The sequence below is a fragment of the Apodemus sylvaticus genome, chromosome 11, assembly GCF_947179515.1.
Source record: "Apodemus sylvaticus chromosome 11, mApoSyl1.1, whole genome shotgun sequence".
In the NCBI taxonomy this organism is placed as follows: Eukaryota; Metazoa; Chordata; class Mammalia; order Rodentia; family Muridae; genus Apodemus; species Apodemus sylvaticus.
The window spans coordinates 15,536,736-15,552,889 of record NC_067482.1 but is presented as its reverse complement, the minus strand read 5'-3'; the positions used below and the strand labels follow the sequence as shown (position 1 = coordinate 15,552,889).

At 42.3% G+C, this 16,154-nt stretch overlaps 1 protein-coding gene across 1 annotated transcript; it reads right to left on the bottom strand.

Annotated features, from left to right (window-relative positions):
- Positions 1–4,443: 4,443 nt before the first annotated feature.
- On the bottom strand, positions 4,444–7,133 carry LOC127696310 (PRAME family member 8-like). Its single transcript, XM_052198879.1, has 3 exons — positions 6,847–7,133; positions 5,807–6,397; positions 4,444–5,011 (listed from the first exon to the last, which is right to left on the bottom strand). Exons 1-3 carry the CDS (start codon positions 7,131–7,133, stop codon positions 4,444–4,446), a joined length of 1,446 nt encoding a protein of 481 aa, XP_052054839.1.
- Positions 7,134–16,154: the final 9,021 nt, after the last annotated feature.

Genomic DNA, 16,154 nt, shown 5'->3' with positions numbered 1-16,154 from the left:
AAGAGTTTCCATCTATAACTAGGCTAGATGCAAAGTAAAGAGTCCATACCTCTGCATCCTTGTGTGGTAAGAGCCTTTTACCTGTCTAGCTCCTGTCTTGTTGGCTTATCTGTAGACTATGTGCCAAGCTGATCCTTGATCATGTTTACCTCATATTTACTGAATGTATGGTTCAGCAGTTAAGAGCACTGGGGATACAGGACACAGAAGCTGCAACATATAAGCAGGCAAATGAACCGGATGTATTCGTTAGAGGATCCAGTACTCTAAAATGCTCAGTTATATCTCCATCCCCTTTACATTGCTTTTCCTTTACTGAGAATAATTTTTTCATAAAATGTGTTGTAACCCAAGGAGAATGAAGGAGAAGGCCCTGGTCCTGGAACGGCTCAATACAGCAGTGTAGGGGAATATCAGGACAAGGATAAAGGAGGGGTTCGATTGGGGAACAGGGGGAGGGAAGAGGTCTAATGGGACTTTTGGGAGGGGGTGATCCAGGCAAGGAGAAAACATTTGAAATGTAAATAAAGGCCAGACAATGATGGAGCACACCTTTAATCCCAGGACCTGGGAGGCAGAGGCAGGCAGATTTCTGAGTTCTTGCCAGCCTGGTCTTCAGCCATGGCTCTACAATGAAACCCTGTCGTGAAAAAAACGAATCCAAAGCCCTCCCCCAAAAAGAAATGTAATTAAAGAATACATCTAATTTTTAAAAAAGAAAAGAAAAGAGAGGAAAAAGAAAATAATGTGCAGTGGGCAGAGTAAAATAAAATAAATATAAACTTAGCTATTTATATATGTAGCATGATGTCTGACTGAAACAACATTGTTTGAATAATTTACATATGTTAATTATCAGGTATAAGTATATACTAACAGTAGCCACAAAGCTTCACAATCCTCATTACTTTACTGTATATCAAAATTAGCATATTTAATGATTTTTAGTGTAAATATGAGGCTTAAGAAAACATGTTGCTACCGTATTTCAGATAGAATGTGTTTCTATTTAGTTTGCAGTAGGCAACATTTAACTGTGAAACATATCTTGCTCCCTATCTATCATTTCTTTGGGTTTTCATTAATTCATTTGTGTATTCGCTTTACCACCTGGTCAGATCCTGAAGTTGCTTTCTTCCCATACCTACCCTGTGACCCTTTCCCCCTCATTTCCTGCTCCCATTCTCCCCAGAGAGAAGAGGCACACATGCCCTACCCCCAGCAGTTTCCACAATGCCCTGGCACACCAATGTACATCAGCTCTAAATACATCCGTGCCCACTGGGGCCAGACAAGGAAGCCCAGCTAGGGGAAAAATTTCCCATGGAAGGCCATGAAGTTGAATAAGAGAAACCCTGCTGTCTGGTTTTTAGGAGACATGCAATAAGCCCAAGATTCGCATCTGCTCCATACGTCCAGGGAGCCTAGGTCTAGACCTTGCATGCTCTTTGATGGTGGGTGGTTCAGTCTCTGATAAACCCCAATGAGTCCAGGAAACTTGGTTCTCTTGATCTCCTTGTGGTAAATTGACACCATCTGACTCCCTCAATCCTCCTTTTGACTTTTCCCCAACTCTCTCTGAATTCTGCCTAATGTTTTGCTGCGCATATCCTTCTGGTGCCACCAGATGCTGGATGAAGATTCTTGTATGACAGTTATGCTAGGATTCTGTTCTTAAGCACAACCAAGTATCATCAAGAGTGTCAGAGTTTGGCTTTCTGGCATGGATTAATCCTCATGTTTCTCTAGTCTATAGTTGGCTATTCTTTCAAACTCAGCTCCGGGTTTATACCTGCACATATTGTAGGCAGGGAAAATTTTAGATGGAAGGTTTTGTTGGTGGGTTGGTGTTACCTTCCCCCCACTGGAAATCCTGCCTGACTACAGGAAGTGGCCACTTTCAGTCTCCCTATCCCCAGCTCCTGTGTTTCCAGCCAAGGTCACTCCCATATACTCCCAGGAGCCTGCCCCATCCTGTGTGTCTGTCTTGTACCTGAGATGCCCCCAAATGGATTGTATTTCTCTCTCCCAGCTCAGTGGAGGCTGCTCCTCCCAACACACTTGATTTCCATACCTCTCTTTGTGTCCCATACCAGCACCCATACAGTTCCCTCTGATCAACCACTAGTAATATAGATTCTATTTACCTTACCTAGTGAGATTCAATCATCTTACCTAGGGCCCTAATCTTATTTAGTTTCTTTGAGTGTTTGGATTGTAGCATGCTTTTCCTGTAGTCTATGGGTAATATCCATGTATTAGTGAGTACATAGCATGCACATTCTTCTGGGTCACAATGACCTCACTAAGAATGGATATTTTCGAGTTCTATCTATGTGCCTGAGAATTGCATTATAATCCTTATTTTTAATATATGATTAGTATTCCATGACAGAAATGTACATGATTTTCCTTATCCACTCTTCAGTGAGAGACAGGTGGTGTGCTAACAGTTTCTGGTTATTATGAATAAAGGTGCTATGAATGAAGTTGAGCAAGTGTCCTTGTGCGATGGCAGAACAAGTTTTGAGTTTATGGCCAGGAATTGTATAACTGGGCCTTGAAGTAGAATTATTTGTGATAATCACCCAGCTTAATTTCCAAATATGGTGTGCAAATTTACACACTCACCAGAAATGCAAGATTGTCTCCCTTGCTCCAAATCCTCACCTGTATGTGTTCTCATTTCAGATTTTATCCTAGCCATGCTCATGTGTATAGGGAGAATCTCAGACTCCTTACAATTTGCATTTTCCTAGGAATGTTGGATATTTCGTAACTTTATCCTGGCAATTAGAGCTTTCCTGTTGAAAATTCTTTGTTGAATTCTGTACTCCATTTTTATTTTAAATGGAGTATTGGGTTTTTGATGTCTAATTTCTTGAGGTATTTACATTGTTTGATATCAACCCTCTGTCGAATGTACAGCTGGTGAAGATATTTTTGCCATTATTTAGGGTACTGTTTTGACCTACTGATGCTGTATTTGCCTTACTGAGGATTTCTACTTTCTTGAGGTCACACTTGAAAAGTGTTGGTCTTAGTGTCTGATCTATGGGTGTTCTGTTCAGGAAGTGTCACCTTTTACAATGAGTTCAAGAGCCCTGACATTATTAATGATATTCTCTAAATAGAATCCTAGAATAACTATATCTTGAGAGGTTTCACACAGCCACTGACAAAAACAGATGCAGAGACCCACAGACAAATATTAGACAACGTTCAGGGAATCTTGTGGAAGACTAGAGGGACTATTGAAGGAGTCAGAGAGTTCACGGACACCAGAAGAAAACCTACAGAATCAACCAACCTAGTCTCATAAGGGCTCAAGGAGATTGAACCACTGGAGCCCAACACTAGCTAGGCTGCTGCTCAACAACTAAGCTCAATTAATACACCTGAAACTTCACATATTCTCTTCACAGTGTGCTGCAGGGGAAAATCATTGGAGACACACACAACTCAAGCAACCTCAGTTTAATAAATTAGTTCATTTTGTGAAATATTTGTGAAATGGAGGGCTTTTTAAGACTTTTTCATTTTGGTGTATATGCATATGTATTGTGCATAATGTGTAAAAGCCAGGATCCACAGATCTCTGAAGAGATGGACCTACCACCTGAAGCTTGAGTTCCAGCTGGAGGCATCTGATGATAAAAGTGCTGAAACCAAACTTTGGCCCTCTTTTCTAGCAAAATGTACTATTAAAACAGGAGTCACCTCCTTTAATACGTGGGGTTTGGCTTCTTTGATTGGTTGTCTGTCTGTAGAGCATGAAAGGAGTTTGCTGTGGGCAAGCATGGAGCAAGTTCAAAGGTTCAAAGGAACAAGGCCTGTGAAGTTGAATAGCAGGCAGGGAGAGGAGGGATGGGAAGGAATAAAAAAGAAGTGTGAGAGACATGTAGGTTGTTCTTATGAATTCTTCTTCAGCACATGCTAACCTAGAGATCCATATGTGAATCACCTTAGCTTATAACATTATCCATGTACCCAGGATTTTGAATCATTACATGTCTGGCATCCATGTGTTCATTTTGACCCTCTCCAGAGGGTATTTGTTGCAGAATGATTAAAGGTAGATACTTTATGCTAGTGACACACCAGGAATGACATCTAAAAAAAGAAGCCTGGTTCTGTTTATTGACATGTCATTACAGTTCAGAACAAAAGTTGGCAAGTCCATTACAAAGCATCTCTTAATCTGTCCTGGCAGAAGTCACTCAAAACAGCCAAGTTGTCATCCTGACTCCACAAGTCCTCTGTTCACACAGTCCAACAGATTGTTTCCCATGCCAAGCTCAGCTTCCAGGATCTCAGTTCTTGTACAGTCTTTTGTTTCCAAGCATGTATAAAGTGTCTGAAGTCACAGTCTCTGACCACCATGCATGAGAGATGTGTCCCAGTCCTGTCCGTTATTCACATCAGGAAGTCCTGTATCCATGCTCAGTGCCAGCAAAAACAAAATCTCGCACCTTGGCCATAGACACAGCGCTCACCACATTTAGGACAATTATCTGTAGCAAAGGAGATGTTCTTGGGCTGCCTTATTGCCCTGAGAGTTTCCAGGAGCTGCAGACAAAGTTGGGCAAATCTTACTCTGGAGACATGAGCCAACCTATCATAGCACTCCAGAGGGGCAGGGTATTGTTCCACATTCATCTTGCTCCAGTTGACTGTGTGCTCCAAAAGGTCCTTCAGGATGGGCATGGAGAAGCAATTGTTGTAGAAGTTGATCTTGGTGAGCTGAGAGCAATGTGTGAGGGCAGGTAGGAGGGCAATGAGCTGGGAGTCCTTCATCCTACATCCCTGAAAATCCATAGTTTCTAGAGTATCTGCCACTTTTTGGAGGAGACATTTCATAGGCATCAGATCCAAATCTGTTAGAACCACACCTCTCATTTCCAGATGTTTTAGCTGAAAGACACTCTGGCAGTGGGAGAAGGAATCCAAGTCTGACTGTGAAAGTTGGTAGTGAGTGACAGAAAGGGAGCTCAGTGGCGTCATCAGGTGCCTAGAGATGAAGGGGACCAGAGGGTTACTTCTGCCAAATGGTGATGGAGAGCATGGGGTGGGCTTTTCAATGTCTTAGAAGGGAACAGGGACCCCAAGCTGAGTGTGAGCAAATGATCAAAGATATTATCTGAGATGCTTCCTTTTGGAATCAGCTTAGTGAAGTCAAACCCACACTTGATCTGCTGGCCATAGTCTCAAGCAGAAAACCATTATACCCTATAAAACCCAGGATACCAAGGAGGAAGTTTCATGCCAGGAGAGTCCTGACAGGATCTAAGGACATGACCTGTGGCCTCAGTCAATGCTGCATTGCACCCTGACCTCTCCACAGTCACTCATGCTATCATGCAGATGCCCACACTCCCTCTTGTCTCATGCACTCAGCCCTACTGAGGGTCAAGCATTTCACTCACGGAGAAGTAGGGGGAGAGGGAAGGCTGTGCCCACAGATCTAAGCAGACAGCTCACCTTCTCACATTGCTGCTGAGTCCCTCAAGATCTAAGTACATTCAACTCTTCCTGTCCCCTTTTTGATGGATTGTTTGCCTATGATTCCAAGAAGAATTTCCAGCCCTCCTGTCCATATCTGACATACTCCTTATGTCCCTTTTGTCTTCTGCTTCAGGAATGCTCATTTAAGACTTGGAATTAATACACATTACTTACATATTCTAAGGAGCCCCTAAATGTTTGTTCCCAGTGACTGACAGACAGGCACCCTGGACCACTAATCTTTAAAATGGAAGAGGAAAATTTGCTCTACGAGCTGACCCAGTCCTCCATCCTTGCTTACCTGAGGACCTGATTCATGTGGTCTTTGAGGAAATGGACACCACTCATGGAGAGATGCTGGAGACAATTGAATTTGGAGAAAACAGATATGAACTCCTGGATATACTGCTCTTCTCTGTCTCCTGTCCTATTGGCAATCTTGAAGACGTTCTTGTAGAGGGGTGCCAGGAAGAGTTTGCAAAGATTTCTCATCTGCCCAAAGCAGGAAGCAAATTCGGCCAGCTTGTACAAATTCCACTGAGTGTTCAGTTCCAATTCCTCAATATGCTCTGGATGAAATATATTCAAGATCTTGCTGATAAAGTCCATGGGCATAGCCCAGATCTTCATCTTTGCACAACACAAATGTAGGGAGTCTTTTCTCTGCTGGGCCCACTTCAAGAAGGATGCTTGTGCTTCATCAAGGCGTGGCCTGAGGCACAACTCAGCTACCACCTTCAGCTGCCTCCTCACTGCATATCTGGGAAGGACCTTCACTACTGGCTTCTCATCCAAGGGCTCTGAAGAACAGCTATCGTCCTCTGTACCAGCCCATATGTTCCAAAAGGCATGGTGCACATTCCTCAGGTCCAGAACCTGAAGTTTTCCCCTGCTGAGGGTGAACACATGTCAAGTATCAGCAGCCGCGATGACCCTCAGTAAGGTTTCACTAAGTGACTCTATAGTGAAATACCCCTCAGCCTGCCAAGCTGTATATTTTTTAAACAACAGTGCAATGTGCACACATGCATGCTGCACAATTTTCTCTGAGCTGCATCTGTGGCCCTGACCACTTTCCTTCCTCTAAGTTACTCATTATTTCTCCCTATTCCCGTTATTAATGGTTTTAGGAATGGCAGGGATAGATAGGCACATTCTACTGTGAGGCTTCTTGGATCAAAGCCCTAATCCACTGATAACTGTCCTTAGTCCAAGCACACAATAGCTATGAGGTTCCTGAATCACTGTCTGGTGATCCCATCAGAAACCATTCGCAATGACCCCACAATCTCTACTGTGTACCCCACATGGTCTCTTATATAATACTTGACCTTTGCTCACCTGGGGTGAAACCCTTTAGTCAGTCGCATGTCTATTCCATCTAGCACAGCTTGCAACATTTCCAGTTTAGGCGTCTTCATCAATGCCCCCACAGGGAGACAGGGGAAAGGCCAGGCTGCCAACATTGCCTTTATGAGCTTGGTTTGTCTGCCACTGAAAGCCTCCTTGAACAGTGCTGGGAAGAGTACAGAGGGGAGATCCTCCAGAGAGAATATGGCCAAAGCCTCATCTCTCACCAGAGACTGAATTGCCAGCTTCTTGAGTGTGGCTGCGGTCTGAATACTCATCTTCTAAAGTCTCGAGTCAAAAGACTCCTGCCAAGAAGTCAGAAAGGAATACACGTTCAAGACAAACTTAATTCAACTTCCTCAACATTATATCAACCACTAAGCTTCTGAGCTAATGCTCTAACAGTAACAGAGAAATCAATTTGCCTGTTTAACCTAAACTGGTAGTGGAAAGAGAGGCTCCCACAATGATAATGTGGAAGTCTTTATATCAAGCAAATATTCACATAATTGTCAGATCAAAATATTTTATGTAGGACCCTTTCTCAAAAACAAAAAATATCTCAAACCTATGCAAACAAAAAGAAACCGAGGAAACAAACATACCAATGTAAATCCATGAGTTATGGATCAAGATTAATTCCCAGAAAACAGAATGACTTCAGTGCATTTCTACAATATTGAATCTTAACTGTGTCTGGGAAGTAGAATATGTCCACAGAGCAAACTTGTGTGTAAAAGAGGCAATGGAAAAGCTAAGGCAAAACACATGAGTAAATCACATGTGTCATTTCACCTATATGATGTGGAAGGATATCAAAGATACCTGGCGTACAGGTCTACAGTGTAATCCAGGGTCTCACAAAAAAATAAAGACCATTACAGTGAAGGGGAAACATGAGGGAGCATTTTAATCAGATTGTCTGATTTGGAGCTTACCTGGAGGCACATGGCCAGCTCAAAGAGAGTTGGAACAACATACAGAATACTTGTCTCAAACAGTTATATCAGGCAAAGTAATGGAATATATACACAAGCTATCATGGGATATTATTGGTGATGAGGCTAAAATTTCATTTGCAATGAAACGCAAGATCCTCAACAGGTTCCTCCTAAGGAGTCTGAATTTCTCTATATCAAACTGCATGACCCAAGGAAAAAAAAATGGTTTACATACCAGTTGAGCAATGCAGATAGGTTGCCAAATCCCAGCCGAATAAGGGAGTTTTCTAAGATGCAAGCTTCTGACTGTGATATGTGGCTCCATGGAAGCCTTTATATACATCTCTGCTTGCCCCTCCCTATTGTAGCCACACCCTTCAAACCCAAACCGGAATTGGATTTCCTGGTTTAATCTCCACCCTTTAAATTAAAGATCAAAGTTGTAATCATTTCACTCATTGAATCAGAAGGACTTGTGATAACAAATTTCCCACTCATCGTCATTCACACACACAAACACACCCAAAAGTTTCTTGGATAAATAAAAAACATTCCATTTGTTAATACACCATACAACACCATGTGGGTACATTTATTCCTTCATTTGCATAAGATCTATTCAGTTTTCAAGTTGTACCAGTGACCATGTCATGCTCTGAATCCAACGTTGTTTTAGAGGTCCAATTCTAGGAATCCTTCAGCCTCAGAAACCTTCTTATGGCTAGGATTATTGTTATGAATAACTATTTCTTGTTTGATTTTATTCATGTGACCAGAGTTTGCATCAGGGAAGGGTTTAATTGGTTTTTGATGAGAGACACGACATAATTGGAAGATATTCTTTTTCACTGGATTTGTAACAAATTGCTATATCAGAGACAGGACTATACATTGAAGCTCAAGGAATGAAGTGGATGCTCGGTCAATAAATTTCAGCATCAACCACTCTAGAGATGGTGCCGGAGCATAGCTTGACCCCATTACTATACTAGCCAGGGTTCTGCATGTACTCAGATGGTCGGGAGCTACCCCACATACAGGAATTCTCCCTACAACTCTCTTTGCAGCAGACAAGATGGGGCATGCAGCAAGGATGCTGGGACATCCCTGAGATAGGATGCTCAGTTCATGGTCATGTTCATCTAAATTGTATTGTGTGATCTCTACAAAGCCTGCTTCCTAAATGGATGAAAGCAAACAGAAAAAGGAGGGTGTGAGGGAGATGGTGCCCTTGGCTCCCAAGGAAGCAGAGAGTAAGTCAACTAGGATCAGCCAAAAAACCTTCCTCAAGGAGATGTAATCTAGAGTGGGTCGTGGGCTGAAGGGTTGCTTTAGAAAGTGTGAGCACCTGTCAATCTTCTATTCCTATCATCTATGTGGTGGCTTGCCATGATCTGTGATTACAATTCCAGCCAACCTGAAACCTCATTCTGACCTGCTAGGGCAGCAGGCCTGAGAGGGTTTTCCATTCCTATTTGTACACAAGCACCACTCCCCATAAAATCAATCATCTTAAAACAGCAGCTCTATCTTGGGTTTTGTGGCACACACCTTTAATCCATCCCCTCAGGAGTCCAAGGTTGACTGGGTCAGTGATTTCAAGGCTACCCTCATCTAAATAAATAATTCAAAAACCAGTAAAGCCTATGGAGTGAGGATCTGTCTTATAATTAAACCAGAGCTGAGCAGGGTAGCACAGACCTAAATCTCAAGAGAGGCAGGGGCACCTTTGATGTTGAGGCCAAACTGGACCACAGAGTAGCTTATGGGACATCTAGGGCTCTTAAACAATGAAACCCTGCCCCAAAACAACCAAACAAAGAAACACATAAACAAAGTGTAGTTTACTAGATGGCGCAGGTACAATTCTTAAAACTAGCATTAGGGAGGTAGTAGCAGTTGAACGACTAAGGTCAAGGTCAGCATGTTGTTCAGACTGAGTTCAGGAAGAAGGAGACATGTTAAACAGACCATCACTTTCAAAAACCAACCAAATAACCAAACAACCAATCAACCCAAAACCAGACAAGCAATCAAGCAAAGCAAAAATTACCCAAAACACAATTCTAAAAGAAAATCCTCCAGAGAGCTTAAGGTCCAGTGAGATGGCCCAAAGAGCAATAGCACTTGCCGCCCAAGTAAGTGCTGAGTTCAGTAATGGGGCCCTCGGGTGGAAGGAGAGAAACCACTGCAGTTTTGAGTCCTCCCCCATCTACACGCATGCTCTGCTGCTGGTACACCAATACGCAAATGAAGCAAGACAGTTCTCAAGTACACAACAGCATGAGAGCTGATCCAGGAAGGTGGTGAAAGCTTCAGGACACTGAAGAAGGATGGCTCCAAACTGACTCTAACCTAGCCGACATAATGTGATTGTGTCTCACCCAACCAAATACCAATAATTGTAGCTCAGTGGTAAATAGGCAGCTCAGTCTCTTGTCCTAGTTTTCATGAATGAAACCCAGTGAAGGTTCTTATCCCGTTGGTCAAGTGAAAACAGGTTTCTCCAAAGAGCTAAGGATGTCTCTTGGGAAAAGCAAGGAGAAATCCATACTGGAAAGAAAGAATTTCAGTGTAAATTGGGTCCAAGGTAAAAGAGACATTGAGCTGGATGGCACTGATGCACAGGGAATTATGGAGCCTAGGGGCTACCACTGAGCTTGATAAGTTACTCAGCACTATAGTTCTTAATGGAAGAGTTAAAAGTACCTCTGGTCAAAGATAAAGATAATGACTCATTTTTACTGAGCCTGATAAATTTACAGCCTTAGACACAATGTAGGCTTTTGCCAAAACACCCAAGGGTGGGAAAGGGGCTTTGTTCAGGTCCAGGCTTTGTACTCAGTGGGAGGGAATAGATTTCAGATCCTATTATATTCCTGCAAGCTTATTTGGAGAGATTTTCTGTGATTGACTTGTGTCCCTCTGCGGAGCATGTCCTGGGTGTCCTTGAAGAAGTTCATGCAAAGGGTGGGGCACAGTAGATTCTTATGTTTGGTCTGCATGGTTTCTCCAAAGTGCTAGGAGCCCTGTTCTGGTGACTTTGGCCTTCTGTTGCATGATTGTCAGAGTAGGAGGTTGGGGAGCCTGGCAGGTTTTCTTGTTTTGGTTTGTTTCTTGTTTGTTTGTTTATGTGACTTCTGCCCTTGAGGGTTTCCTCTGGACTTGACTGAGGATGCGATCTTGCTGCTAAGCCCTGTTCTTTCTCTGGCCAAAATACTCCAGCCCCTTTGCTGATCTGGTGCTCTGAGATATTATTCTGGTAGCTTGCTGCCCTCTAGCACCAATGAATGTGTAGCAGCTGCTTCACAGTTGTGACCTTAGAATTTAGCCACTCACATCTTCCTTGCACACACAATTCCTTTCTGTTGTCACCCCTGAGCTACACCTGTAGGAACTTGGAAGGAACATTGTGTGACTCAGAACACCTGTTTGCTGCCCAAAGCTGTGAGCTACCATTAACTTCCTTGATTGTCAATTGGATTTAACAGGCAAAAGCCACAGACTACAGGCTTGGAATCCAGTGGAACTTCTGCAAACGGCTTCTCCCAACATTTTCTTCAGAAATTTCGCTATCACAGGACACTGGCAACAATTAGGCTTGATCCTCAACCTGTGAATATCTGGTAACTTTCTTCCAGAAGTGCCTAGTGAGTAATCTCAGGGGCAGGCTTGCCAGTTCTAAGGTTGTGAAGAAACTGTCCTTAAGACTGGGGCTCACCTTAAGGAGTCACTGGCCTTCTCCATGTTGCAGGTGCTCTCATAATCAAGAGTGATACAGCTCACAACCTTCAAGTTTCTAGGACTGTACTATATTATTTCTCACATTTGGATACTGAGATCCTTTCCTGTATTGAACCCCAGCACTAATTTTATGGCTGCCTAGATGAAAGAGTTTCCATCTCTAACCTAGGCTACATGCAAAGTAAAGAGTCCATACCTCTGCATCCTTGTGTGGTAAGAGCCTTTTACCTGTCTAGCTCCTGTCTTGTTGGCTTATCTGTAGACTATGTGCCAAGCTGATCCTTGATCATGTTTACGTCATATTTACTGAATGTATGGTTCAGCAGTTAAGAGCACTGGGGATACAGGACACAGAAGCTGCAACATATAAGCAGGCAAATGAACCTGATGTATTCGTTAGAGAATCCAGTACTCTAAAATGCTCAGTTATATCTCCATCCCCTTTCCATTGCTTTTCCTTTACTGAAAATAATTCTTTCATAAAATGTGTTGTAACCCAAGGAGAGTGAAGGAGAAGGCCCTGGTCCTGGAAAGGCTCAATACAGCAGTGTAGGGGAATATCAGGACAAGGATAAAGGAGGGGTTCGATTGGGGAACAGGGGGAGGGAAGAGGTCTAATGGGACTTTTGCGAGGGGGTGATCCAGGCAAGGAGAAAACATTTGAAATTTAAATAAAGGCCAGACAATGATGGAGCACTCCTTTAATCCCAGGACCTGGGAGGCAGAGGCAGGCAGATTTCTGAGTTCTTGGCCAGCCTGGTCTTCAGAGTGCATTCCAGGACAGCCATGGCTCTACAAAGAAACCCTGTCTTGAAAAAAAACAAATCCAAAGCCCTCCCCCAAAAAGAAATGTAAATAAAGAATACATCTAATTTAAAAAAAATAAAAGAAAAGAGAGGAAAAAGAAAAAAAATGTGCAGTGGGCAGAGAATAAAATAAAATAAATATAAACTTAGCTATTTATATATGTAGCATGATGTCTGACTGAAACAACATTGTTTGAATAATTTACATATGTTAATTATCAGGTATAAGTATATACTAACAGTAGCCACAAAGCTTCACAATCCTCATTAATTTACTGTATATCAAAATTAGCATATTTAATGATTTTTAGTGTAAATCTGAGGCTAAAGAAAACATGTTGCTACCATATTTCAGATAGAATGTGTTTCTATTTAGTATGCAGTAGGCAACATTTAACTGTGAAACATATCTAGCTCCCTATCTATCATTTCTTTGGGTTTTCATTAATTCATTTGTGTATTTGCTTTACCACCTGATCACATCCTGAAGTTGCTTTCATCTCATACCTACCCTGTGACACTTTCCCCCTCATTTCCTGCTCCCATTCTCCCCAGAGAAGAAGAGGCACACATGCCCTACCCCCAGCAGTTTCCACAATGCCCTGGCACAGCAATTTACATCAGCTCTAAATACATCCTAGCCCACTGGGGCCAGACAAGGAAGCCCAGCTAGGGGAAAAGTTTCCCATGGAAGTACATGAAGTTGAATAAGAGAAACCCTGCTGTCTGGTTTTTATGAGACATGCAATAAGCCCAAGATTCACATCTGCTCCATATGTCCAGGGAGCCTAGGTCTAGACCTTGCATGCTCTTTGATGGTGGGTGGTTCAGTGTCTGATAAACCCCAATGAGTCCAGGAAACTTGGTTCGCTTGATCTCCTTGTGGTAAATTGACACCATCTGACTCCCTCAATCCTCCTTTTGACTTTTCCCCAACTCTCTCTGAATTCTGCCTAATGTTTTGCTGCGCATATCCTTCTGATGCCACCAGGTGCTGGATGAAGATTCTTGTATGACAGTTATGCTAGGATTCTGTTCTTAAGCACAACCAAGTATCATCAAGAGTGTCAGAGTTTGGCTTTCTGACATGGGTTAATCCTCATGTTTCTCCAGTCTATAGTTGGCTATTCTTTCAAACTCAGCTCCGGGTTTACACCTGCACATATTGTAGGCAGGGAAAATTTTAGATGGAAGGTTTTGTTGGTGGGTTGGTGTTACCTTACCCCCACTGGAAATCCTGCCTGACTACAGGAAGTGGCCACTTTCAGTCTCCCTATCACCAGCTCCTGAGTTTCCAGCCAAGGTCACTCCCATATACTCCCAGGAGCCTGCCCCATCCTGTGTGTCTGTCTTGTACCTGAGATGCCCCCAAATGGATTGTATTTCTCTCTCCCAGCACAGTGGAGGCGGCTCCTCTCAACACACTTGATTTCCATACCTCTCTTTGTGTCCCATACCAGCACCCATACAGTTCCCTCTGATCAACCACTAGTAATATACATTCTATTTACCTTACCTAGTGAGATTCAATCAACTTACCTAGGGCCCTAATCTTACTTAGTTTCTTTGAGTGTTTGGATTGTAGCATGCTTTTCCTGTAGTCTATGGGTAATATCCATGTATTAGTGAGTACATAGCATGCACATTCTTCTGGGTCACAATGACTTCACTAAGAATGGATATTTTCGAGTTCTATCTATTTGCCTGAAAATTGCATTATAATCCTTATTCTTAATATATGATTAGTATTCTATGACAGAAATGTACATGATTTTCCTTATCCACTCTTCAGTGAGAGACAGGTGGTGTGCTAACAGTTTCTGGTTATTATGAATAAAGGTGCTATGAATGAAGTTGAGCAAGTGTCCTTGTGCTATGGCAGAACAAGTTTTGAGTTTATGGCCAGGAATTGTATAACTGGGCCTTGAAGTAGAATTATTTGTGATAATCACCCAGCTTGATTTCCAAATATGGTGTGCAAATTTACACACTCACCAGAAATGCAAATTGTCTCCCTTGCTCCAAATCCTCACAAGCATGTGCGGTCATTTCCGTTTTTATCCTAGCCATGCTCATGTGTATAGGAAGGAATCTTAGACTCCTTACAATTTGCATTTTCATAGGAATGTTGGATATTTCCTTAAGTATATCCTGGCAATTAGAGCTTTCCTGTTGAAAATTCTTTGTTGAATTCTGTACTCCATTTTTATTTTAAATGGAGTATTGGGTTTTTGATGTCTAATTTCTTGAGGTATTTACATTGTTTGATATCAACCCTCTGTCGAATGTACAGCTTGTGAAGATATTTTTGCCATTATTTAGGGTACTGTTTTGACCTACTGATGCTGTATTTGCCTTACTGAGGATTTCTACTTTCTTAAGGTCACACTTGAAAAGTATTGGTCTTAGTGCCTGATCTATGGGTGTTCTATTCAGGAAGTGTCACCTTTTACAATGAGTTCAAGAGCCCTGACATTATTAATGATATTCTCTAAATAGAATCCTAGAATAACTATCTTTTGAGACGTTTCACCCAGCCACCGACAAAAACAGATGCAGAGACCCACAGACAAATATTGGACAAAGTTCAGGGAATCTTGTGGAAGACTAGAGGGAATATTGAAGGAGTCAGAGAGTTCACGGACACCAGAAGAAAACCTACAGAATCAACCAACCTAGTCTCATAAGGGCTCAAGGAGATTGAACCACTGGAGCCCAACACTAGCTAGGCTGCTGCTCAACAACTAAGCTCAATTAATACACCTGAAACTTCACATATTCTCTTCACAGTGTGCTGCAGGGGAAAATCATTGGAGACACACACAACTCAAGCAACCTCAGTTTAATAAATTAGTTCATTTTGTGAAATATTTGTGAAATGGAGGGCTTTTTAAGCCTTTTTCATTTTGGTGTATATGCATATGTATTGTGCATAATGTGTAAAAGCCAGGATCCACAGATATCTGAAGAGATGGACCTACCACCTGAAGCTTGAGTTCCAGTTGGAGGCATCTGATGATAAAAGTGCTGAAACCAAACTTTGGCCCTCTTTTCTAGCAAAATGTACTATTAAAACAGGAGTCACCTCCTTTAGTACGTGGGGTTTGGCTTCTTTGATTGGTTGTCTGTCTGTAGAGCATGAAAGGAGTTTGCTGTGGGCAAGCATGGAGCAAGCTCAAAGGTTCAAAGCAACAAGGCCTGTGAAGTTGAATAGCAGGCAGGGAGAGGAGGGATGGGAAGGAATAAAAAAGAAGTGTGAGAGACATGTAGGTTGTTCTTATGAATTCTTCTTTAGCACATGCTAACCTAGAGATCCATATGTGAATCACCTTAGCTTATAACATTATCCGTGTACCCAGGATTTTGAATAATTACATGTCTGGCATCCATGTGTTCATTTTGACTCTCTCCAGAGGGTATTTGTTGCAGAATGATTAAAGGTAGATACTTTATGCTAGTTACACACCAGGAATGTCATCTAAAAAAAGAACCCTGGTTCTGTTTATTGACTTGACATTACAGTTCAGAACAAAAGTTGGCAAGTCCATTACAAAGCATCTCTTAATCTGTCCTGGCAGAAGGCACTCAAAACAGCCAAGTTGTCATCCTGACTCCACAAGTCCTCTGTTCACACAGTCCAACAGATTGTTTCCCATGCCAAGCTCAGCTTCCAGGATCTCAGTTCTTGTACAGTCTTTTGTTTCCAAGCATGTATAAAGTGTCTGAAGTCACAGTTTCTGACCACCATGCATGAGAGATGTGTCCCAGTCCTGCCCGTTATTCACATCAGGAAGTCCTGTATCCATGC

Excerpts from the sequence above, each read along its gene's own strand:
- LOC127696310 (XM_052198879.1), bottom strand. The coding sequence starts at position 7,133 with ATGAGTATTCAGACCGCAGCCACACTCAAGAAGCTGGCAATTCAGTCT. Across the intron at positions 6,398-6,846 it reads ACTAAAGGGTTTCACCCCAG|CAGGGGAAAACTTCAGGTTC; the intron begins GTGAGCAAAGGT and ends GTTCACCCTCAG. Across the intron at positions 5,012-5,806 it reads CACATGAATCAGGTCCTCAG|GCACCTGATGACGCCACTGA; the intron begins GTAAGCAAGGAT and ends CTTCATCTCTAG.